General features: G+C 36.7%; 1 protein-coding gene across 11 annotated transcripts in view; it reads right to left on the bottom strand.

The window, feature by feature from the left end:
* Window positions 1-24,957, bottom strand: part of HERC1 (HECT and RLD domain containing E3 ubiquitin protein ligase family member 1) — a 186,991-nt gene that overhangs the window by 40,964 nt on the left and 121,070 nt on the right. For 8 of the 11 annotated variants that reach the window (XM_058737453.1, XM_058737452.1, XM_058737460.1 and 5 more), the window contains 14 exons: window positions 22,701-22,940; window positions 22,249-22,332; window positions 19,970-20,490; window positions 17,416-18,191; window positions 15,214-15,412; window positions 12,812-12,972; window positions 7,121-7,237; window positions 6,657-6,888; window positions 5,636-5,760; window positions 4,463-4,683; window positions 3,249-3,517; window positions 2,444-2,496; window positions 1,555-1,755; window positions 768-942 (listed from right to left, as the gene is read on the bottom strand). In XM_058737453.1, the coding sequence (XP_058593436.1) occupies window positions 768-942; window positions 1,555-1,755; window positions 2,444-2,496; window positions 3,249-3,517; window positions 4,463-4,683; window positions 5,636-5,760; window positions 6,657-6,888; window positions 7,121-7,237; window positions 12,812-12,972; window positions 15,214-15,412; window positions 17,416-18,191; window positions 19,970-20,490; window positions 22,249-22,332; window positions 22,701-22,940 (3,374 nt within the window). The remainder of the gene's footprint in view (window positions 1-767; window positions 943-1,554; window positions 1,756-2,443; window positions 2,497-3,248; window positions 3,518-4,462; window positions 4,684-5,635; window positions 5,761-6,656; window positions 6,889-7,120; window positions 7,238-12,811; window positions 12,973-15,213; window positions 15,413-17,415; window positions 18,192-19,969; window positions 20,491-22,248; window positions 22,333-22,700; window positions 22,941-24,957) is intronic. The other 3 variants (XM_058737456.1, XM_058737457.1, XM_058737458.1) reach the window with 3 other exon arrangements.

The raw sequence follows: 24,957 nt of genomic DNA, 5'->3' as shown, positions 1-24,957 counted from the left end.
AGAGTCTCATCTATTTTTGAATTTTTATTTCAGGGTCCTTCTGTCTTCACTGATTTACTTTTATATACCTCTACTCAACAATTCTTTTTTTTTTTTTAAGTTTATTTATTTATTTTTGAGAGATACAGAGATAGTGCAAGTGGGGGAGGGGCACAGAGAGGGAGACAGAGAATCCCAAGCAGGCTCTGCACTGTCAGCATGGAGCCCAACGTGGGGCTCGAACTCACACGAAACCGTGAGATCATGACCTGAGGCGAAACCAACAGTCAGACGCTTAAGTGACTGAGCCACCCAAGCGCCCCTGCTTAACTATTTCTTAAATGGATGTCTTTTAGGTATTCTTGGCTCTCTTCCTTTTTTAATATTACATTCTACAGTATGAACATGGCAGGAGTCTCCATGATGGAATCTGCAGGTTGAAATAGCTACACAGTTGGTCAATTTTGCAGAAAATTCATTCAACCTTTTGATTTTATCCTGCATCAAATGGATTGAAAGCTTTAGTTTCTCATTTCAGATAATAAAATTAAAAATGTTTGCAGTTTACTCAGCTACTGTAATACTCTTATTTTCTACCTAAAAAGAGCTAAGTATTTACCAACTGGATGAATGAATAACAATGATGACTATCTCCAACTTCTTTCATTTGACAGCCTAGATACTCAAGGCTCTAAAAATTCTATCTCATCCTCCCAAACAATACTAAACTCCTGTCTAATACATACTAGGAACTAACTTAGCATCACCTGACACAAGATAATTCTTACCTGACCGAGAGAAGAGACAGAGCTCTCATTACCATGGTTCTTGCCAGAAGAACCTGAGCAGCAGCAGTCACTCTCCTTAAAGCCACCACCCGGTCATGAGGGTTTGCTAAGGCAGCGGCCTGCTCACCTAGTGTTATTCTTCCAGAGGAACTCTTTTCTACAGAGCCATGGCAACCTGAAAAACATATCCAGAGCACTGAAAAATTTTCCCATTCTATGTTCTGGGCTGCAAGGAAACACAGCAAACCAATGTGTTTTGTTCATTTGGACTTTGTTACACAGAAAATTCCTTGGGAGAAAGAGACAGTTCTAAGGCAATAACCTGTTATATATGTTCCTTAAATTTTTTTGGTTTTATTTTGTTCATATATCATATTATATATAACAGACACAGAAAAGATACAGTTTTTAAAATATGCTTTATGTATACAGAAAGGGCTGAGTCACCAATACTAATTCTTTATTTTGTATTCCCGAGAGCAAAAGTTACCCATACCCTTTCATGCACATAAAAAAAAAGACTGCAAAATTGGTTTTAGTCAGTTCCAGGATTTCCCTATTTTCTTTAAAAAAAATCATACTCATATTTTATAAATTTTCTTTTTATTACTTCGGCATTTCATAAAAGCAAAAAATGAAAAATACTACCTTATACCTTGAAAATGTTCAAAGAACTAGCTAAGGATACTTGACGGGGTGGAACAATGTTGTATTACTATTTATCCAGTCTAAGAAACAAATTAATACAGACTCTAAAAAATCAACACCAATTATCATTTCAGTTTACCTATTTGCATTAGAGTCTCTTCCATACTGTTGGTAGCTGTTACCATTGCTACTGATGCTCCCAAGGGATCACTGTCAGGGAACTGAACTGGTTCTGGTACAATGCGTCGGTCGTTTAAACCAAGTGGTCCAGCAAGTAATTCAAATTCTTCTTCACCTGTTAGCTTTTCATCTTCATCAACATCTAACATGTCCCAGTCTTCTGGAATTTAAATAAATAAATTTATGGTATGTGAATATAAACATGAAGTAACTCTGCTGGCAACGGTTACTGTGAGATATGTCTAAAATGCAGATGGACTGAAAGCCCAGTGCCCACAAAATATGCTATGGCACCATCTCCTGGTGACCCAACCAAACTGCACTCCCTGAAACATAGAGTCTAAGGGAAAGGGAGTCTGAGTCAAACCCACCTAAAGCAACAGCAAATGTTACAGCTGGTAATGAAGGTTTCAGCTAATAAAAGCTATTGTTACGGGGCCAACAAAGAGTTCTTAATACTATCCACAATCATTAGAGAATCAGTTATTTGAAGTAAATGAATGCTCCGTATAAATTCACGCTGTCATCAGTTTTGTACTTTTTACTTTCCTCAATCAGGATGGAAATTCAAAATGTACTCCATACTTTCCCTACTTCGAAAAAAATATATGCCACACAGAAATTAACATTCTGTGGTAAAGCTAGTATTTGAACCCAGGTCCTTTCCCTTTGATTTTTAAAACTAGGGCTGTTGCTTTCAAACTACCTTTAACTTTTCAGAGAAAGTTTTAAGTTAATATGTACTTAAATACCAACACATACACATAAAGTAAATTTTAGTAACAGATGTTAAGCAGAAGGTATATACAAAAATACATGTAAAATAAAGAAGCTCTCCAAACAACTACCTTCATACACACTGTCCTGCTTGCCAATTAGATCTGGAGCTTGTCCCTTGTACCTGCACCAAACATGAAGAACATTGTATTTTTATACAAAACAGTTAGTACCCCAAAATGCAAATTAAGTCATTAGAACATTTTAAAAGGTCATTAATAAAGCAACACAAAATAAAGTGTTTCAGGTTATGGGCTAAGAAAAACTACTGGTATGTAGGTACACACATGCTTACAAAATCAATGATCATTTTACCAAGTTACTGGGGGGGTTTCTAGGTCACCTACAACACTCATCCAGACCACCTTAAAGATTTTAATAGTTGACAGTAAGGGCAAAAGCCCTGCTCACTACAGATTAATTGCTATTCAAGGATATAAAGAAGTAATATTTTCACGGAAGCTCAATTTAATCTAAACAGTCTATTTTTTTCTTAATCACCAAAAAGATCTTAATTAAGATGTCAAACAAAAACAGAGTGAAAAACACAATGAAAAAATTGACCATAAGCCTCCTGAAGGTTAAGGCAAGGGTCCTGCCTTAAGGCAACTTGCCTGCCAACAAGTTGAAGGTTCATAGAGTCAAACTCCAGTCAAAAACCTGCTGCCATGGACTGCAGGATCCCAGCTCTGGCAAAACATGAATTCCTCAACCACCTTCATCCTTCCTGCCCCCAATTCAGCAGTCATCGGACTTAGGGAAAGGTTAAGTGTAGCTCTTCACGTTAAAATAAGCTTTAATTCCCACGTCTTGATGAGAGATACTTTATACTCTTCATTCAGAGGGGGTTTGGATATCTACGCAATTTCAAGGTACCTTTCAGAACTTGTTGTCTTGGATTTGGTCTTCAGGGCTAAGTACTTTTCCCTGCAGCTGCCGCAGAGCAGGTAGTATGGATTTCCACTCCCACATTCACCACCGAACCAGCCATCCACATAGGAGCCGTTGCTGCGATAGCCCTGGCGGTTTGCACTGCGCCCACAGCCTGGGTGATTTCTCTTCATGTGCTGGTTGAAGCTGACGACACTGCACTCACACAGTTCACACACCACCACTTCTTCCCTGTCTTCGGACTCACAAACATGCTGCACAAAATTTTATATCAAATCATTAGTCAATTTAACATAAAATTAAGAAGAGGTAGATATTTATATGTTAAATTAATAACTCTGTTTATGCATGTTGGAACATTTGCAGGATTTTCATTAATGTTACATAACAAATTTCTTTCAAATCAGAATTTAGATCACATGATCTCAAGGTGTTCCTTGCTCTTTCTCAATCTAATAAGTTATAATAAAATTAACTCACTCTCCTACTGAGAAGAGTTAATAAAAATGACAATTAGCGCTATCTCAAATGGCTTTTTAAAAATCCCTCTAATAAACCTACTTTACATCTGGTCATAACATGCATATCTATTATCTGAATTTCTAAGAAGTCATTAGGATTCATTTATCTTATTAACTTAATATAGTAGATGCTCTTTTCTATAGGATTCAGACCTGTGAAATTTTCACGCTCCCCGCTACAAAAGCATAATGCTAAACAATGAAAACATACAAACCCACCATGTACCCTGCCCTGGATGGAGGTAGTTACAAGACCTAGGTGGCACTGGTTCTTAGAATGAGGCACTACAGTGATTAAATGGAACCTATGAAGGAGAAGAGCATGCATTCAGATAGAAAGGTGAGCACAGCAGCCATGTTATACACCCAGAAGAGCTAAGAATTGATGCCAGTTTTGTAATCTATCTTTGACATTACAATCAAATATTAACAAAATATGGCTCTATTCATCTAGTCTGGGGAGGGAAACGATAAAATCATACAGAGAAAGCAAGAGACGCTTTTTCTTTTTAGTTTGTAGGTATCAAAGTAACCTTAAGCATTAGAGCCCCAAACTTTAGGATGAGATCTAAGACTTTTCAGAGTGTTACAACTCTAGGCAAGGCTGTTATTAGTAAGCTCTATGAACAGGAGGGCAGGAAAATAAGTCAGAGCAGCCCCCGCTGCAATCACACACACCCAGGTAGGCCAATCCAGTACCTCTGGGATCCACATTCCCAGAATATCATTGTCACTGGTCAGGTCTTGTCCAAACATAGCTTCCATTGCTTCATCATCAAGATCAATTTCCAATTCCTCATCTAAATTAAAGTCATACAACGCCCCTGGGTCTTGTTGCAAAGATATTCCTTCTCTCCGACTTTGATTCCTGTGGGCCTGCACAGAGCGGTATAACCCCGCTCAGAACAAAACAAAAAAGGCATTTTATTTACATGCATAAAGTAATTCTGAATATTTCACCAGTTCTTAACTGCCTGGATTCCAGACCATAAACATAAAATCTGACCTATCATGTGTGATTCTTCTTCTATAAAATGGGGTAATAGCACTCATACTTCACAGGGCTGTTAACAGGTTTAAGTAAGATAATCCATGTAAAATACTTCATAATGTAATATGGAAAACACTCAGTAAATGTGAGCTGTTATTATTCTTTTAGGGTTACTTAAAAAAATCAGTCATTATATATTAAGTACACATCCTGTATTTTCTAGTTGAGTCTTAACTTCTCACTATTACTATAAATTACTGAAAAATTATGTTTTAATAGTTCAAAAATCAAACACCATTTTGACAAGTCACACATCCTAGTTTTTTTAGTTTAGAAAATATGTTCCCTATAAATTACACTTCACATGTCTAGAGCATAATCCCAGAAGTATTTACTAATGTAACAATGAAATTTACTTTTGCTTTTCTGGGGCCCTACCTAGTAGTTTTGTCCTAAGGTCCACAGAGTACATCAGAAAAGCCAGTGACCACTTTAGCACAGTGCTCTTTTTAGCTCCTTCTTAATATTAATGTGACATTTTAAACATTCATCTTCACTTCTTAAAGTATAAACAGCTCGAGGGCAGAGACAGCATTTATGAAATACCTCAGTATCTACAAGTAACCAGTATAGACTTCTGTACCCAGAGGGAGCTTAAAAATAAATTTATGAAAGTATGCTGTGATTTCAATGCAAAATTATGTAAACAGGAAGAAAAATGCAAATAGCTGCTCTGTTAATGTGGAGGAACTGAGTACTTAGTATCATTAGTTCATCTTCTTTAATGCTGCTTTCACACTGACTTTAAAATATAAACTATACAACTTTCACCAATAGAAGGATGTGAAACATATAATTACCTGCTCTTGCTAGCAATGTGCGAGCAGCTAAATCAAACTTGTGCCTTCTTGTTACTGCTGAACGACCCCTAGCTGGTGGTCCACTTCCAGAAGCTGCATTCTCTGCATGGTCCAGATTATCAGCGCTACAAGTGCAAATTTAAAAGCAACACAGATTTTTAAGAACCATCATAAATGGAAAGCACAGGCACAAGCTTACTTATGGTCTTGCTTTTTCCTCCAAATATTACCAAGAATAAAATATATTTATGATAAAACTGAAACATAGCTTGTCTTTGGTAAAGCTCCTAAATTATAAATATGTCATATTGCCCTAAGCAGTAATTTTACCTATTTTTTTTTTTTTTACTTTTATTTAATTAAGTAGGCTCTACACCTAACATAGAACCTGAACTCATGGTCCTGAGATCAAGAGTCACACACTCTACCAACTAAGCTAGTCAAGTGCCCTTACCTGATTTTGAATTATGCCAACAAGGGAATGATGCTTAATGCATGTTCAGATCCAAAAGAGATCAATGGTCTTAACTAAATTCTAAATGATTCAACACTTAAAATTTGAAATGAAATGACAATCCCTGCCTACGAGAAATGTATTTCAAAGTTATGAAAATATCCACTGAGATTGTCAGAAACAAGTCTGCATATAAGACACAAGCCTTGGTAACCAAATCCATTAAATCAATTTCTAATATTAAAATTAACATTCTATATCATTTATAAAGGAGAATTATTTTATCAGAATGTTTATTTCAGAATAAACTTGTTTTAATTGTTTCTTTTCAGTTTAATTTCATGTAAAAATTATTACCTATTTTCTACAAAAACATCCATTCAAGACTTGTCATATCATTTTTACGCTTCACAGAAACATAAACTTGTAAGCGAAACGTCCATCTTTTCATATACCTCTAGTTAACAGCTTTACAAACCATTAAAAGCATCTATGAAGGGAAATAAATGGGACACTTGGAAGCACCATTTATAACGCATAAAACAAGTACGGAAACTGGACTCTCACCTTTCACTAAAGCCTTCTTCCATTTCAGCAGCATCAGCTGATGGTATGTCTCCTGGTGACTGCAAACAACAGGGATCATTTGATTTCCCACCACTGCCTAGGACAGCTGCTCCGTGTCTTGAGTCAGCTGTGCTGCCTGGCTGGGGTTCCTCCTCATCCTCATGCCCAGGGTGCTCTATCATCCACATGGCAAGGACAGTGATGTTCTGGGCATCAGCCTCTCCTCGAGCACCTGAACAGGTGAAAAAAAAGGATGATACTGATTTTGGGCAACATAATTATTCATGGCATCAATTTAAGAGTGTCTGCTATGACACCATTATAACTAAATCTGCTATTAAAAAGTTTTATGGTCTCTTAAAACAATGTGTCACCCTCTATAATATCGGGCTTCTCCTATATGTATATACTGATATATTAAAAACTTATCCTAAAAAAAAAAAAAAAAAAAAAACTTATCCTACCTGTGGCTTCCATGGCTTTGGCAATCTGCCGGAGAGAGAACCCCATCTCCAGCAAGGGTACTGCAATTGCTGGAGGAGGAGGAGAAGTTGAAAGTCTGCTGCTTGGGTCTGACAAGGCTGAAACAAAAGAAAGAGAGTAAAGTCCTAAATATCAGTACATACTATGAGTAAAAAGTGTCCTTATAGTAACTGTTAAGTCCCCAATTTCCTAATACTGTCTACATTTATTGAAATTTTATTCTATTCAGAATTCACTAAATGTGGAACTAAATGGGATTTTGTTACAGCTTTTTAAGGTTTTTCATAAAGCTAACATAAAACAAAGCTGCTGAAAAAAATATTAAATGTTTTCTTCCTTTGAAATAGTTTCTAACTTACAAAAAATTTCAGACTTAAGAGAAATTTGCAAGCATAGTACAAAAGAATTCTTTCACCCATGAACCACTGGAGAGTAAGTAGCAGACATGATGCTTCAACTCCCTTGAATACTCTAACAGTTAATTAACTCCTACAAATAAGGACACTGTCTTGCACAACACAGTCTCAAAGTCCGGAAATTAACAATGTTAATATCTATCTAATCCAGATCTCATTCTAGTTTCACCAGAACTCCTGACAATGTTCTTTACAGCAGGGTCCAATCCAGGATTATCACCCTTCCATTTAGTTTTCAGATCTCTTCAGTCTCCTTCAATCACTTTGATACTTTTAAGATTACAGGCCAGCTATATGATAGGAAGACCCTCAATTTGGGTTTGTCTGATGTTTCTTCACGTGCTTTTTGGCAGGAATACAAAACTGATTCTGCCTTCTTCTCATTACATTCTACTAGATGGTACATAATTTCAACTTGTCCCATTGCTGGTGATGCTAACTTTGATCACCTGAGTTAAGCTGGTATCTGCTAGTTTATCTCCTGATTAACTAAAAAAGGTACTCTTTTTTTTTTCCTCCCTTTGTAATAAATATTTGTTGGGAGGAATTATATGTAAATAGCCCATTCCTCATCAAGGTGAGACTCACTAACATCCATTAATGTTTATTGGCTGAATTATTTATTATTATGATGATGATGATGGTTGACAAATGAAGATTTTCTAATTCCATCATTGCTTTCAGATTTATCAGTCTCCTTTCTCCATCAGTAGAGATTTTCATTGTATTTGTGGGTTATTAGATGTTATTATAACAATGATTATTTATTTTGATGCCCCAAACATTCCAGATTTGGCTAGATGTCCCTTCAATCTAGTTTCTATATCCTTGAGGCATGTGCCCATAATTCTCTGAGCAGTTTATCACTTTCTGGCACAAGATATTCTAGGCTCATCTCATACTTAACCCTGAAATCAGCCATTTCTACCAGGAGATAGGGTTCTCTTTTAGTAGAGAATGGTATCTAGAAGACAGGATCTTGGCACTAGGTGTGTTTATTGCTACTAAGGCATCACTGTTCCTAGGTCCTTTCAGTGGACAGTGCTGATAGAAGCCCTGTGCCTCATTTAATGGTTTTTGAATTCAATTAAGAAGGAAAAAAGAAGGAAGCAGGGAGAATGACAACTTTCATTTTTGCTTAAAAAATGTCACTACTCCTACAGTGGTAATAGTCCTGACACTTTTGTTGGACTTCTGCTTCTAGCCATGACAGAATAACAGAGACTGGATTTACCCTCACCTTAACAACTAAAAGAACAGATGGAATATATCAAATGATGGTCTGTAGACACTGGATGGCAGGCAACGTAGGACAGTGACCTCTGAGAGAAGGAAATCAAATGAGGCGAGGTATACAATTGCCTCAGCATATTTGCTGGAGAGAATTTCCAAGCAGCAGTTCAGGGAGGGCAAATTCAAGCTAAACTCAGCGGCCTCTCTGAACTGAGGACAAAAAAGTAAAGAATTCAAGATGGCTAGCATTCACAGGGTAGAACACCAGAAAGGAGAAAGCTGTATGGAAAGAAGAGAGCTGCACAAAAAGCAAAATTCAGAAATGTACAGAAGGTCCTTCTTTTTCCCTCAAGTCTTCAGCTGATGCTAATGCAGCAACTACCCAGAACTAGGGAAGGAATTACCAAAAAGTAGCAGGCAGAACAATCCTTGAGGCTCATACAGGGTTGGGAAGAATTTGTGTTACCAGAAGGAAAGAACTACGATACACAAGGCACTGGATAGAATACTAAGAAAGGTATTAGTTCAGTGGTGGGGAAAAATTCAGCCAAGCTAAAGGCTGTTCTGGTCCCTCCTAACAAAGCTTAAGAGGAAGGCTTGAAAGAATCAAATTATTTCCAAGTAATTTAACTGTATCCTATAACAAAGTTAAAGTATATTTAAATAAATACAAACTATCAAGCACCCAAAAAGGTAAAATTCACAATGTCTAGTAACCAATATAAAATCACCAAACATCCCCCCCCAAAAAAACCCCAAGAAAATATAATTCAAAATAAGTAGAAAAATTAGTCAACAGAAACAGACCTAGAAATTAGATACGTGCTAAGAAGAGAATGATATTTAAACAGGTATAAAGTTGATGTTCATTATTTGTGCATTCCATATCTGCAAATTCATCTACTCATTAAAGTTAATTTGTAACTCCCAAATCAATACTTGTGGTGCTTTCACAGTAATTTACATGCACACAGTGACAAAAACATTTCAATCTCCTGACACACTGGTTCCTAGCTGAGGTATAACAGGTGATGCTTACACTCTTGTTTGAGCTCTGAGACGTAAACAAGTCTCCTTTTCATGGTCTATTTAGTGTTATGTGTTTTGCAGTTTTGTGCTTTTTGTTGGTGGCTTCACTATTTAAAATGGCCATGAAGCATAGTGCTGAAATGCTGCTAGTTTATTTTTTTTTTAAGTTTATTTACTTATTTTGAGAGAGAGACAGAGTGTGTGCGTACAAGCTGGGAAGAGGCAGAGAGAGGGGGAGAGAATCCACAAGCAGGCTCCACAGTGTCAGTGCAGAGCCCAATGCTGGGGGCTCAATCTCACGAACTGTGAGATTATGACCTGAGCTGAAATCAAGAGTCAGACGCTTAACCAACTGAGACACCAGGAGCCCCTGTCTAGTGTTTCTAAGTCCAAGAAGGCTACGATATGCCTTATGGAGAAAATGTATGTGTCACATAAATTTCATTCAGGCATGAGTTATGGTGCTCTTGGCCATGAGTTCAATGCTAATGAATCAATAATATATATTAAATATAATGTATTTAAATAGAAACATACATAAAACAAGGTTATATACTTGACAAAATGTGACCAGAAGTTCACAAAAACCTACCCTTATATCTCCCTTAGGAGTAATGGTTCAGTTTTCACTAATTCAGTGTTCACAGTGACTTTATAGAACATAACTATCCTAATAGTGAGAACTGACCGTTATTCCATGTATTTGATAAGGCAGAGAAAAGATTAATAAGCATGTTAAAGACATGGAAGACTGTCTTTACAATGTATGAATGGAAAAGTACTAGATGGGACTAAGAGCAAATCTGATTCTGCAGGAGAAAAGATTAATGACCAGAAGACACAACAATAAAAACTATACAAAATGGAAACAGATATTAGATAAACAATAAAAAATAAATAAAAAGATATTAAAAAAAAATCAAAGCATTAGTGATCTGTGGGACAACTTCAAGTGGCCTTGTATACACATAACCATAGACACTGAAATGGAGTTATACAACAGAAATACATCTGAAAAATAATGAATTAAAAATGTCCAAATTTAAAGACAACTAAAAATCCACAGATCCAACAAGCTCAATAAATCCCAAGCACAAGAAAACTAAATCAGGGCAGATCATAATAAAATTGCTTAAACCTAGTGATAAAACAGAAAAATCTTAAAAGCAGCCAGAGAAAAAGGCATATTATATCAAGATTAGAATGACAGAAAACTTATCATGCAAGCCAGAAGACAGCAGAGGATCTTAAAGCACTGAAAGAAAAAAAATCGTGAATCTAGAATTCTATACCCAGAGAAAATATTTTTCAAAAATGAAGGTGAAATACACTCTTTTAGATATACAAGAGCCAAAAGAACTCATCACTAGCAGATCATTACAAGACACGTTAAAGGGAAAGCAGAAGGAAATTATACCATATGGAAATTGGGAACTACATAAAGAAGTAAAGAATCTAAGACCTGATAAATATGTGCGTAAATATAAAATACATACTTTAGATTTCAAATTTCTTGCAAAGACAACTGGCTGTTTACAACAAAAATAATAACAATGTGTTATGGGCTTTATAACCTATGTATATATTAAACGTATGATAAAAGTACAAAGACTAAGAAAGGGGAAATAAAAGTATACCATTGTTAGAATTTTTAATATATATGAAGTGGTACTTGAAAGGAGCCTGTAATAATTAAAAATGTATACTATAGACCTGAAAATAATCTCTAAAAATACACATATAGCTGATAAGCCAACAAAGGAGGTAAAATAATATAAAATATGAATTTAACAAAAAGACAGAAACAGAAGGAAAAGAGAAGGAACAGACGACGTGAACAGAAAGATTGTAAATTTAAACACAACCCTACCAATTATCACATTAAATGTAAACAGTCTACACACACCAATTAAAAGATAGAGAATACCAGGTTGGATTAAAAAAGCAAGACCCAATGATAGGTTGCCTTTACAAAGCCCCTTTTAAATATAAAGACACAAAAAAGTAAAAGGCAAAAATGATGGGAGACAACATACCATCCTAACACTAATATATTTATATCAGATAAAGCAGATTTAAGGACAAAGAATATTACCAGGAGTAAAGAGAGTCACTTGGTAATGACAAAGAGGTCAATTCACTATGAAAACATAAGAACCTTAAATATTTATGTACCCAAAGAGAGTTTTAAAAAACATGAAACAAAAACTGATAAATGAAAGGAGAAATAAACAAATCCACAATTACAGGCAGAGATTTCAACACTACTCTATCAATAATTGATACAGTAAGTAGACCAAATACTGATATTTACTGATACTTCTTTATCAGTAGAGATAAAGAAGACTTGAAAAAACAATCAACTACCTTGACTGACCAAACACTTACAGAACACTCCACTCAACAATAGCATAATACACATTTTTTCCAAGTCACATGGAATATTTACCAAAACAGACCATATTCTGGGCCATAAAATAAGTCTCAATAAATTTAAAAGAATTCATATTATACAAGATACATTCTCTGATAACAATGAAATTAGAAATTAGTAAGAGAAAGACATCTGAAAAATTCCTAAAGATCTGGAAACAAAATAACATACTTCTAAATGACCAAAATTGTCAAAGAAGATATCCATGGTAAATTAGTACTTTAAACTGAATGAAAATGGAAACACAGCATTTCACAATGTGGAGGTTACAGCAAAAGCAATGGTGAAGGGAAATTCATAACACTAAAAATGCCTATAACAGAAAATAAGAAGGGTCTAGTATGACTGATGTATAGCATACTCTTTCTCTCCCAACTAGCCATAAATGAATCTACAGCTTCAAAATAGAGAAGACAATTTAGTTTGATAGGGCAGATCACCCTTAATCAAAATCACTGTTTTACCTTCAATGAGAAAAAACAGAATGCCCATGTTATGAAGTCCCACACATCAGGAATACCAAGAGGTCTGGGTGTCATAGTGCATGACAGCACACGCACCTGTGCGGTTAGCTGGCCTTGCTGACTGGGAATCAGGAGAAGTTAAGCTTTGCCTTCTTCCTACTTCATCAGAAGGAGAGGTTGGTAATGATGATATTGGAGGAGTCTGTGCACGACGTGTGGGAAGTACAGTGGTAGTTGGGTAACTAGAGAACATTTGCCTTTAAGAAAACAATAATGGTTAGCATAAAAATCCAATTAGAAAATAATACATACATCACAGTCTTCTTATAGAAAAATATTCAACCTGGAAAACTTTAAGTTAGCTATGGTTTAGTGGAGGAGGGGAGAAAGACTCCCAACAATTTTAATAATCATTATCACATAGAATACATTTACTATAAAAGTAATGTTACCATTTGTTTGGCAAAATGCCAGCAACATAGCAGGTGAGGGGAAGGCAGCAATTAACAAAATAGATTTTTAAAATATCCCTGCTTTCATGGAGCTTTCCTTCTACTGTAAGAAGATGACAGTGTTATTTTGATAGGTATACAGTAGTTAAAGAATAAGGGCTTTTAAAGATAGCTAAATTACAGTTACTTCAAATATAAATTTACTAGCTAGCCATGAAATTATTCACATGTATTCAAAGTAATAGACTATAGGTAAGTTATGGAAAGAAAAGAGAACTGCCCAGTCACTTAACACAACTGAAAAACAGCATATGAATGGTATGCCAGCCATGTAGAGGGGGAAAGGTACAAGAGAGGCAGCCCCCTCAGGCTGAGAAGGCACACACTGGCTTAAGAATAAAATCCAGGAAGGTCCTCATTGACTGTCTACTCTTCAGATTTGTCCAACAAAATAACCTTTTAAGCATCAAAAAATACTGTCTACCCAGTCAAATAACTGATACATGATATTCACACAGGCAGCAGTTGTTCCCTGATCTTTCTAGTGTTAAATGATGCTTAGTCAGGCAGAGACAAGAGCAGCTCTAATATAGTCCCAGCCAACAACAGGCAAACAAAGACTGAGAAGAAAGGAGGAGTCACAAGGTCTCTGAATGCCTGTGAGAGCAAGGGAATATTATTCTACCAGTGAATGCCATGTCTACACTGCACAGCTTGGAAGGCAACAAGGATTAAAAACCATATTAGAATATCCTATCATTCTTCTTTTCCTCCTTTCTTCAACAGAAGCACCCCCGTGGGACTGTTATCAAGTGAGAGAGTTAGGATGTGTGAGGACTGGGCAATGGTAGCTGCTAGGATTATTACTCCTCCTGCCCAAGACCAGAGCAGTAACTCAGTTGTGTGAGCTAAAGACTACTGCATTAAGGGTCCGGTCAGGTCCCTTATGACTCAGGTCATAATCTCTCAGTTCGTGAGTTCAAGGCCCGCATCAGGCTCTCTGCTTTCAGCGCAGAGCCCACCCTCGGATCAGATCGTCTGTGACAACCCTCTCTCTTGGCTCCCCTCTGGCTTATGTGCACATGCGCACTCTCTCTCAAAAACAAACATTAAAAAAAAAAAAAATCACTGGGGAACCTTAATTAGAATGTAAACTGTGCCCCACCAGACCTACTGAATGAGACAGGGGGATACTTTACAGTCCCAGAGCCTTAAAAAGCCTCCCAGGTGGCTCCTGTGGACACCAAAAATTGACAAGCATTACAGTAATAGCCCCTCTCCTACTCTCTAAGATGTCAGCCTACACAATGGGAATGATAATAACCTGTCAATTATGGGAAGGGGGGAAAGAAAGAAGAAAAAGGGAGACTACCCATTCTACTGCTCTTTATTTCACTTAGGGCCTACTTAAGGGAGCTCACAAAATAGTCCCTCCCTAATGATTTTCTCTTAGAAGTTTTCATTTTGTGTATATAACTGGTAAAGTGAAACAAAAAGAAAACTCAGACGTTATTTGGAATTTACAAACCTACTAAAATAGGGTTGGCTGAAGAAGTATCTATTGTAAGACAGGCTCTTTCATTTGAAAAGTAGACTTGTTTGATCTTAGAGTAAGAATGAAAGTATAATTAAGAAATTATGCTTAAAAGGGAAATAACTAGAGAAAATTATTTTCATGGAAGTGACCTCCATCTTGAAGCTCTAATATTCAATACAAGCATTTACTTTTTGAGGAAAAAAATACCCAAAAGCCTAGCTGAAAGAAAAGAAAAGATCATTATAAGGAGATAAACTCCTACACTATCTGACTGTCAGCAGCATGGGTGATAAATCCAGACCACCCCTCGACTGCCTATGAGACTTGTGCAAGTTATTTAACTTGAGGGGCATTCCCAACTTTAGCAAAATGGGTTTGACTTTATGATCTCTTAGGTTCCTCCTAGCTCTAGAATGCCTTTAGTTGGGCACATTCTTCACTGACAGAACAATCACGTGTTCAGAATCATAGGCATCAATACGGCAGATGTTAAAGGTCAACTTCCCTACCTGAGAAGACTAAGTGGCATCACTCCTGGGGATTCAGATGCAGGTACTGTTTCTGTGTCAGTGACTGGAGTGGTGGCAGTTGTGGTGTCTTCCAGCGAGCTGCTCATAAAGGAAGTTGTGCTCGAGGCTGATGGGCTAGTGGTAACTGGTGTTTGTGCCTGCTGGCCTTGGTCACTTTCTTCAGCTTGTTGATCAATCTCTATAAACCAAGGTAAATATTAAGAAAGTAGTAAGGATTTGTTTTTTTCACAAGTGACATATAAATGAAAAACTTACAATATGAAAAGTTTCTAAATATATTTCCTAAGTGCCAATTTCTACGACATATTTTTTTAATGTTCTTGCATATATACACCCTGTATTCACTACTGTCGAGCCTTACTACAGACTCTACTAATAAATACACTTTTGTAATTAATTTTCTTTTTTAGAGAAGAAGGTTCTCTTAAAAACAAAAAAGAAGCCACCTGGGTGGCTCAGTCAGTCAAGAGACTGCCTCCTGATTTCTGCTCAAGTCATGATCTCACAATTCCTGAGATCAAGACATGCATTGGGCTCTGCGCTCATTGCTCGGAGCTTGCTTGGGATTTCCTCTCTCTCTCTCTCTCTCTCTCTCTCTCTCTCTGCCCCCCCCCCCCGCCCCCCGGCTTGCACGTGAGTGCTCTCTCAAAATAAACTTAAGAAAAATAAAAATAAAAACAAAAATAGTCTCACTTTTGTTTTTATGATTTGACTAGAGGTTCTCTAAAGGTTATCTATCTAATCATTAAAATTCTATTTCCTGGTTGCACCTGAGTGGCTCAGTTAAAGGATCTACTCCTGATTTCGGCTCAGGACAGGATCTCACAGTTCAGGGAATTGAGCCCTGCAATCAGGCTCCATGCTGCCAGCACAGAGCCTGCTTGGGATTCTCTCTCCCCGCCCCTCCCCGACTTTCTCTCTCTCTCTCTCTCTCTCTCTCCAAACAAACAAACAAACAAACAAACTAAAAAAACGGCTGTGTTTCCTGGGTGTCTGGGTGGCAAAGTCAGTTGAGCATTCGACTCTTGATTTCAGCTCAGGTCACAATCACAGAGTTGTGGGATCGAGCCCCACATCAGGCTCTGCACTGAGTATGGAGCCTGCCTGAGTTTCTCTCTCTCTCTATCCCTATGTGCTCTCTCTTGCTCTCAAGTAAAAAAACAATACATTTTTTAAAAAACTGTATTTTCTTAGCACTTTGATTTTGATGTGCCTATCTTTAAACTTTAAATAGGCAAAGATGAAGACATGTTAATACAAGTAATACATGTAAATATAATAAAAATCTAGATAGAAACCCCATGCTCTAAAAAGGACAATGTCTCACAAAATAAACTACTCCCAAGAACTAAAAAATTAAAATGTCTAAGAGCTTACAAAGTATTTATAATTTTTTTTCTTATCTGGTGAGGGAGCTTACAAATAAAGAGAATATCAAGATAGCATTTACCACAAAGACAGCTACTTCTATTGGGGTTGCTAAATGGCCACATACCTACATAATCATGATCTTAATACTATTTATATGCAACATGTACTTCCCTCTGCCTATCTACCATTTAATCTATGAAAGGAAGAAAGGGAGTGAGGAAAAAGGGAAGGTAGGAGGAAGAGGAAGGGAAAAAAGAAAAAAGGAAAAGAAGTTCCATGAAGGCAAGGGACTCTGTTCACTGCTGACTTTCCAAGAACCAAGAAGAGTACCTGGCATATAACAGGGACTCAGTAAATATTTACTGAAATAACTTCATTTTTATCTCAGAATTCATATTCCAAAAGGTGAAGATAAAGATAAAATAAGGGCTTTTTTCCCCTTCCATACAGAATCTATAAAAGTAATGCTTTAAATGTCTCTGGGGAGATATCAGTATATATACTATATATGTTTTGAATCAGATCAATAAATTATTGAGTATCTTTTGTGGCATGAGTTAAGTTTTACAAAATGTAGTAATAATTATTAAGTTCTGTGCTTGTATACGTTTTAAATAGAAAATTATAGGTAAACAGATAATTATTAATATAAAAGAAACAAACAAAAAAACCTGTTTACCTTGCAAAGGAAAAACAACGTGAAAACTGCTGTGGCCAAAAAAATTTTTGATGAATAACTTATGGAATATATCACATCTGACATGAATAATTTCAACAACACGTAAGGAAAAGAAAAAGCAGATAATATACCTTGCTTAATTTTGCCCCCAAACTGGTCTTCCAGGAGCCCATGGACCACTAATTTGTAGATCATGGCTTGAGCTCGTTCCAGATCAGCTAATCCCAACGCTCTCTTTATGGGCGACCGCATGACGGCTCGCTTCACCATGTGTCGCATCAGGAACTGCAAGGCTGCTCGCATCTCCACATCCTCATGAACAACTGGAGAGCTTGCACAGTCTGAGTTATGGCCATTTTCAGCCAGAACTTTTGGTATCAGCAACAGCTCAGCATATTTACTACAGCCAAGAAGAGCACTAAGTGATTTCATAGCACCGAGGTAGAGATAGGACAGTTGGACTGCTCTGATTTCTGATTGGGCTATGTCATGGTTTTTGGATATGTGTTCGTGATTTCTTCTTTTTCCTTCTGTTATCTGATGTTGGGATTCCACACTTGGCAGTGTTGGGTCTAAAGAAAATGAAGCTATTTCGTTTTCGGATTTGGAGGCTGTGGTACCCTGATTTTTGACATCATCAGATGTTAAGCCTGTTCGCGTATCTAAAGCAGATTCATTCTCGGTTTTCTGCTCAACATCTCCTTTCTCCTCAGACTCATGTCGGTGTTTCTTTTCATGTCGCTTGGTGCTCTGTTTGCCCATGTCTTCATGAATACCAGTCAGATATGTGAGGTCCAGCAACACAGAAGCCGTCAGGCCTCGGAATCGCGCCACATCAAAAGGCAATGGTTCACAGGGCTCCAGATTATACAATGGAGTATCACTAGGCGACCAAAAAGTTGGGAAGCTTTAATAAAGATCAGAATGACACAGGAAGAAGCAAGTGAGGGATAGACGGGAGGAAGGTACAGAAAATAATGTAAACAAATAAGATGTATCATGTACACAGTACAAAACATAATTTACACAAACTAGAGAAATCATTACAAAGAGAAAAATAAATCTATTATGAGAAAATGGGGAGATGTGATGCTAAATGCAAAAGCAATGAGATGTGCATGTACTTTCAAATCAGAATATTGTTACTACAATGCAAGCCAGGAATTAGCAAAATTTCTATAAGAGAGCCAAATAGTAAATATAGCTTTCAACCCTGCCATCATAGTATGAAAGCAGTCACTGAATACCTAAATGAATGTGTGTGGCTGTGTAACATTATTTACAAACATAAGAGGTGGGCCAGATATAGTCTGTCTATCCCTGATATAAGCTATGTGGAAAGTTTGTATAATAAATTTTACTTATTATGTGGGTAATGACTATAACCTATGTCAGAGAAGACTTTATTTCCATTTAAAACATAACTTTGTAGTCTTCAATTAATGCCTCTAATTTGTAGTTTAAGCAAAAATAGGATCACACACTTCCTGATATTTGGCAAAAATTTACTGAAGTTTAAAAATGTTGTAAGTACACAAAAAATGTAACAGCTTTAGCAAGCATCTAAAGTTTGGTGGCATAAATTTGTTATATTAACCTAAATCTTAATTTTAGCTTGACCTTCTTAATCTTTATTTTCCCTTTGTCTTATTTCCTTATTTGTTTTGATTATTCTGCTATGTTACATTTCATTTTAATAAGGAATCATAAATCCTTTCTGAAACAAGGCAAAGAATAAAAGAAAAGGTAAATACTTTCATGTAACACTGTAAAATTTTCATTGGTTTCTTAGCTTGGTGGAATGGGGTAAAGTAGGGTCCATTAACTCCTAAAATTGTGTATAAAGGTTACACATGTGTTATTTTCAGCTGAGAGAATCTATAGCTATCGTTACATTCTAAAACAGCACTGCCTTGAAAGAAATCTTATGAACCGCTGTTTTAGATATTGTCCCATGTCATATTAACACTATTAAGCAATCACTTTAGGCAGTATAATGAACAGTTACATATTATAATTAATAAATCTACATTTTCAAAGAAGATACATGACGTATTTCCTTTGAAACGTACAAAGTTTCTTTTTCGCACAAATCCTATCTGACTGCAAACATGTCGAAATGTGTTTAAGTATATCATTTGTGTTAAATAAACGTAATTTCCATATCTATCCAAAATATTGCACACTGAAGGGACAGAAGTATGTGCTTAAAAAACAAAAAAAGTAAGAGTACTTATATCACAGTTAATCCCAAACTTAATTTTAGTCACTCAAATGTTTCTGCCTACACTCAAAGCCCACCTACACAAAATGTAACTGACAAACCTGCTGGCTGGCTTTTTTCTATCCCGGTATGTAATGGAAATGATCAAAAAGCAAGTAGCCAAATGAAAAATAAAGACAGATCCCAGTTAAACCTGAATTAGTGAGCTTACCATTTCTTCACAAAACAAAACAAACAAAACAAAACAAAACACCATATATTTTACTAACTACTAGTATTCCAGGGAACATGGGTTTGAGATATATTCCTTTATGAAATCAAATTACTCATACCCAACTGTATAAAAAAAACTGATTTTAAAAACTGGCTCACCTAAAACACAGTTACTCACTGTCCATAGGCAATGGCCCATTTCACCATTAAATACTCGTTTGCTAAAAGTGTAACTCAACAGATCATACCTGATGGTAATTTCTGCTTCATCCCATTGGACCTTAGCAGACGTGCTGCCCTCTTTGACCACTCCCAGCAGCGTGGCATGGCGCCCAGTTTGCTTGTGAACACACCGACCTCCAACTCTAAGACCAGCATCAACTCCTCCTATCACTGCCAGCACAGGCCACACCTCTATGCAAAGGGTCCTCAGCTGCGGCTCTGAGAGGTCAGCAAGGCCATGTCTATTATGTTTACCTTTCTCTTCCTCTTTGCTTTCCTTCTCCTCTCTCATTTCATTTTCCTCTCGGCTTTGAACCGAGCGGCTTTTCTTTAGCTTCTGACCTGACTCTTTAATACATATCTTAATTTTATGCAGCCTTTCCATCATTTTTTTGTTAATGCAGTAAGTCCAACGGTCTGTTCGGTGAAGGATACGGATAAGCTGAATAGTGGCCTCCGCCAGCACTGCTGCTACTGGACTACAAATAGGGTCTCCTGGAAGTAAGTCTCGTGGCGTGCCACGCATTTGCATATCACAAATTTTCACCTATGAGAAAAAAAGAAGGCAGCAAATGTGTGATTAATAGTTCTTATAAACCATTAGTCACTATACATTCTAGTACATGTAATCCCATGTTGAACTAGTGTTTGGTCTCCTAATATACACATATTTATACCACTGGCTGCTGGTAAAGAGTGAGCAAATATTACAAATTTACTAAAGTTAGGAGCAGTATGGTCCTCTGAAACAAGGTGCCCCATTATTTAAACTTCCTCCTGCAGCCTGTATTAGAGCTGTTGCAGCCACCCAAAAGGTGGATATAGACTAAGGTGTATGGGACTGGCTCAATTTACTCCCTACCCCCCCCCCCCCCCCGCCGCCAACAACAACAACAAAAAAGCCTTGAGAATTTAGTCATTCTTATCCTCAAGACAAGTCCTCAGAGCATCTTACACTGTTCAATGGTTACAAAGATAAAATTGTTAAGTCTAGATAACTGGGATATTCCCAACCTACACACATTTCAAATAAGACACTGAGGTTAAATTAAAAGAAGAGCAAGATTTGGATCCAGATCTTAATTCTGCACAATCTTAGGAAATTATTTAATCACAATAAATCTCAGTTTTTTCATCTGAAAAAAATTGCACTAATAATAGTAACTGTCTCTTATGGTTAAAGATTGAGACTGTGTACTTAAACTGCTTATTACTACAGTGCCAGATACATAGTAAATGTTCAAAAAGAGGTTAACTACCATTAATATTGTTTTCATCAGAGACTGTGAAACTTATCAGAAAAGGCTTCTGGACAGAATAAATTGATTGTGACACAGTGTACAAGTGAATTAATTCCTTCAAGGTTCATAGATGTTGGGGAGCAATAGGCCATCACTCTAACCAGGTGATAGCAGAGACTATTTTGGGCTGCAAGAATATCATCAAGGAAAGGGATGACTGCAGGTACTGGGCTGTCTCTGAACTTCATCCCCAGTTGTGCTGACTACCTACTCAGGAGGCAGCTCCCTTCACTTATAAAATGCTAGCCTAAAATTACATGACCTTGAAAATTTTAAAAACACATTTAAAAGCACAGAATAAAAGGTAACTTTCATAGGTAGGACTGATCAAGTTCAGCACTTCCACTATAGATATATGACAGTGTGAAAACTTTCTACTACAAAAGAACTAGAAATTCTGGAGACGAGAGCTAGGCCACACTTCATCCTCAAGTGAAAGGATGTGGTAGAAAAAAAAGCAACAGGGAGACCACAAAGACGTTTGTCTCTTCTTGGCTTTTAGATGAAGAAAAAAAAAAGTTTTTAGCGAGAGTATAGCCCTTTAATACTGTCCCCTCCTGAAGGTTTGGGGTTCAAATTGACACCATCTATAAGGTGTAAGAACCCCCTCAGCTGAATGAACCTCAGGTTCCATATCACAACTGGATCTGCCATTATTCAGCTAAGGGTATCTGATTACATTTAAGATTATTTCTAGATCTCTTTCTCAAATGAACAACTGCCAATGAACCAGATTACTCCTAAACTATCGCCTATGATTCCTATAATTGAAAGTTGACTCATTACATTCAAATTGCCAGAATATCAAATAGTGCCTTAATGAAGAGTAAAGGCAATTTCTAAAAGTAATCTAACTTTCTAGGAGAATAAATTACCTGAACAGGTACTTTTAATGGTAGAAATAGTTTATTCCATTTATAAACTCTATCTGATCCTAACAAATATTAATTTAAAAGAAGACAAAATCTTTTACACTTAAGTATAAAAGTTTGAAGTTTCATTACCTTCTCCCCTGGGTTGCTACTATAGAACATTACACACGGGTATAACTCTGCCGCGTCCACATCTTCAAAAGCCAATTTGGGTTCCTATAGTGTGGCAGAGGAGACGAAAACACATTTTTTTTAAAAATATGGAATATCTAATTACATTAAGACTCAAAGCTCTTATGAGACAGAACACAATTTATAAGATCAAATTTCAACCCTGCTAACCAAGAAAATTCCACATATAACTAATGATCCTGATTTGTTCATCTGCTTCAAAAATCTTACTGAGAATTTACTATCTTTCTGTTGTTTGTGTGGTTCTGGTAAATACTAAAAGAACCAAAAGGTATTAGAGAAAAAGCAAAGGGTGGATAACATATTAATTGAGTAATCAGCACTTAAATAACTGAGTTGAGTGTAAATAAAAAACAAGAAAACATGCAATGCTTGTCAATGAGTTTCAGTACCTCTCCATTTTTCCCAAAGGAAATGGTTCTGGCTTCCATGTCTAACACACAGGTAATGAAATCTCCTTGAGTAAAACTGGACAACGTCAGAGTCTGTTCTCCATTGTGATAGAGGTTACCACTGTAGGCCCGGTACAGCCACATATCAGAGGTAGTACGGTGGTTAAAGTCATGTACTGGCCAGCGAGAAACTCCAACACACGTGCCTTCATTACCTCTGTTTTCCTTCACAATGTAAAACTAAAATGAAAATGGTAATGTTCACTAATATCCAAAAAACTTGTTTATGTATAATTAACTGTATAAACCAATACTGGGGAATATGCTCACAAGTAACATTGATACATTTATGGGAATACGGTAAGTTCATTTTCAGCTCAAGTGAAAATAACATATAAATGAAACAATTTCATCATTTTATAAAATAAATGAAATTCACTAGACTAGAACAATTCTAACTCATTAAAACATAGTTACAGTATTATTTGGAGAAAAGAGAGAGAGACAAGTGGGAAAAGATGGTGCTCTGGTGCCTGGTGGGCTACAGAGTTACAGGTGTTATGAAACAGCAGGTAAAGTGCTATCTGTTGAGAGAGATAAAAGTTACCTATGGAATTCAAAAGTAATAGGTCCAACCATAGGAGAGTTAGTTCACTGACTCCAGTGACTGCTTTAGGCCTTGTTAGCTAAAGTGAGTCAAAAAGAGGATAAAGTTTGTAGTGTGCTCTCTTGTAGGCGGAAAGAGAAAGAAGCCCAAACATCCTTATAAAAAGGCTTTGGATGGGCCAAATAATAAAAATTAACTTGCAGTTGCCTCTCCTCTGGGCAGGAGGGGGAAGAGTTCAAATTTCCCTGAAGGAGAGTTCTGGGTAGATCAAAAATATTAGAAGTTTGTGTTGCTTTTTCCTCCAAGAGGAAAAAAAGATCAATCAGTTCCCAGAGCTGGAGCAAAGCTTTAAATAAACAAAAAAGAAAAAAGAAATGAAAATACAAACACCTCTCTAGATATTTTCTTTAGCCTAGATGATTCCACTGCTGTAGCAGTGGCCCTGACCCAATGAATTACCCTAAATTTACTGCTAGGGCTTTGAGTAAACCTGAAATCTGAGGGTAAAAGTAAATTTTTAAAAAAAGCATTTGCAAGTGTTCTGTGGCTACTGCATCTGGATGTATGATAAAAATTGATGTAAAATTAATAAATCCTAAGGGATCATCCTGATCAGTGAAAGCTGCAAAAGAAAAATTGTTAGGGAGATCCAACTTCCATGTTTTCTACCACTAGTGGGTAAATTTAAACTCTTTTGAGTATTGGAAACAAAAATAAGTTTCCATAACTGATGATTTTTGCCTCTGGAAAAAGAGAGACCAAATAAAAAGAGTGGTAATCTCCAGAGAGAGATACACAGATATACTTTCAGAGTTTTAAAAAGCAGTTTTACTTGCCATTGAGTTCTTGTAAAATCTGATATCTGACTCTTAGAGGCTAATGATTTTCCAACCTAAATTTTGATGAAATTTGGACTCTAAAGACTGACAAGGCAAAAAAACAAAAACAAAGCAAACAAAACCACCTACAAAATTATTACTTGTCACTTTGACTTAAAACACAGCAGTTTGGTCTTACAAGCATCTATGCTTCATTGCTGCCAAAAAAGTTGCTTAGCTTTTTAGAATCCTGAATTTATAGATCCTAATTACCTGGACCTGACTCTAATCTAAAACCTGAAATTATCTGCCTTGGGCTGTTTCAACCTAACATGAGCTATGCTCAACTTAAAAGCAGAAACTGGCCCAATGAACAAAACCTAAATTCTGGGACTGTTGTAGATTTAGGACTCCTCTGTGGGGCCAAAAACTATGAAAATATCATCGATTCTGCTGGACTGCCCAGGTCACTTGCAGATACCCCTGGGTAAGGGCTTTTTCTTTTATGGAACCATCTAAATTCGAACTAATTGGCTCCATATTTCTGAAAAAAGAAAATGATTATACTCCTAACTTGCAATTCCTGCTCAAAATAGAAAGTTGGAGGAAGGCATACCCCAGGGAGTATAACCCTGCCATCCACTCTTAATTAACTGGACTGTCAACCTCTCCTTGGGGACATCCCACTGCTGTTGACTTATGTTCAGGTTTTTGGATTAGTTGCAGTTTGCAACAACAGACTGATAGCTTGACTACATGTCACATCTTTCTTCTGATACACTTATTTTAGTAAGGCCTTTTATTAAAAGAAGCTCTCGCAGAAAGAGATTTA

The sequence above is a fragment of the Neofelis nebulosa genome, chromosome 7 (assembly GCF_028018385.1).
Source record: "Neofelis nebulosa isolate mNeoNeb1 chromosome 7, mNeoNeb1.pri, whole genome shotgun sequence".
NCBI lineage: Eukaryota > Metazoa > Chordata > Mammalia > Carnivora > Felidae > Neofelis > Neofelis nebulosa.
The sequence above is the reverse complement of the archived record's forward strand: the minus strand, read 5'-3'. Positions and strand labels throughout refer to the sequence as shown.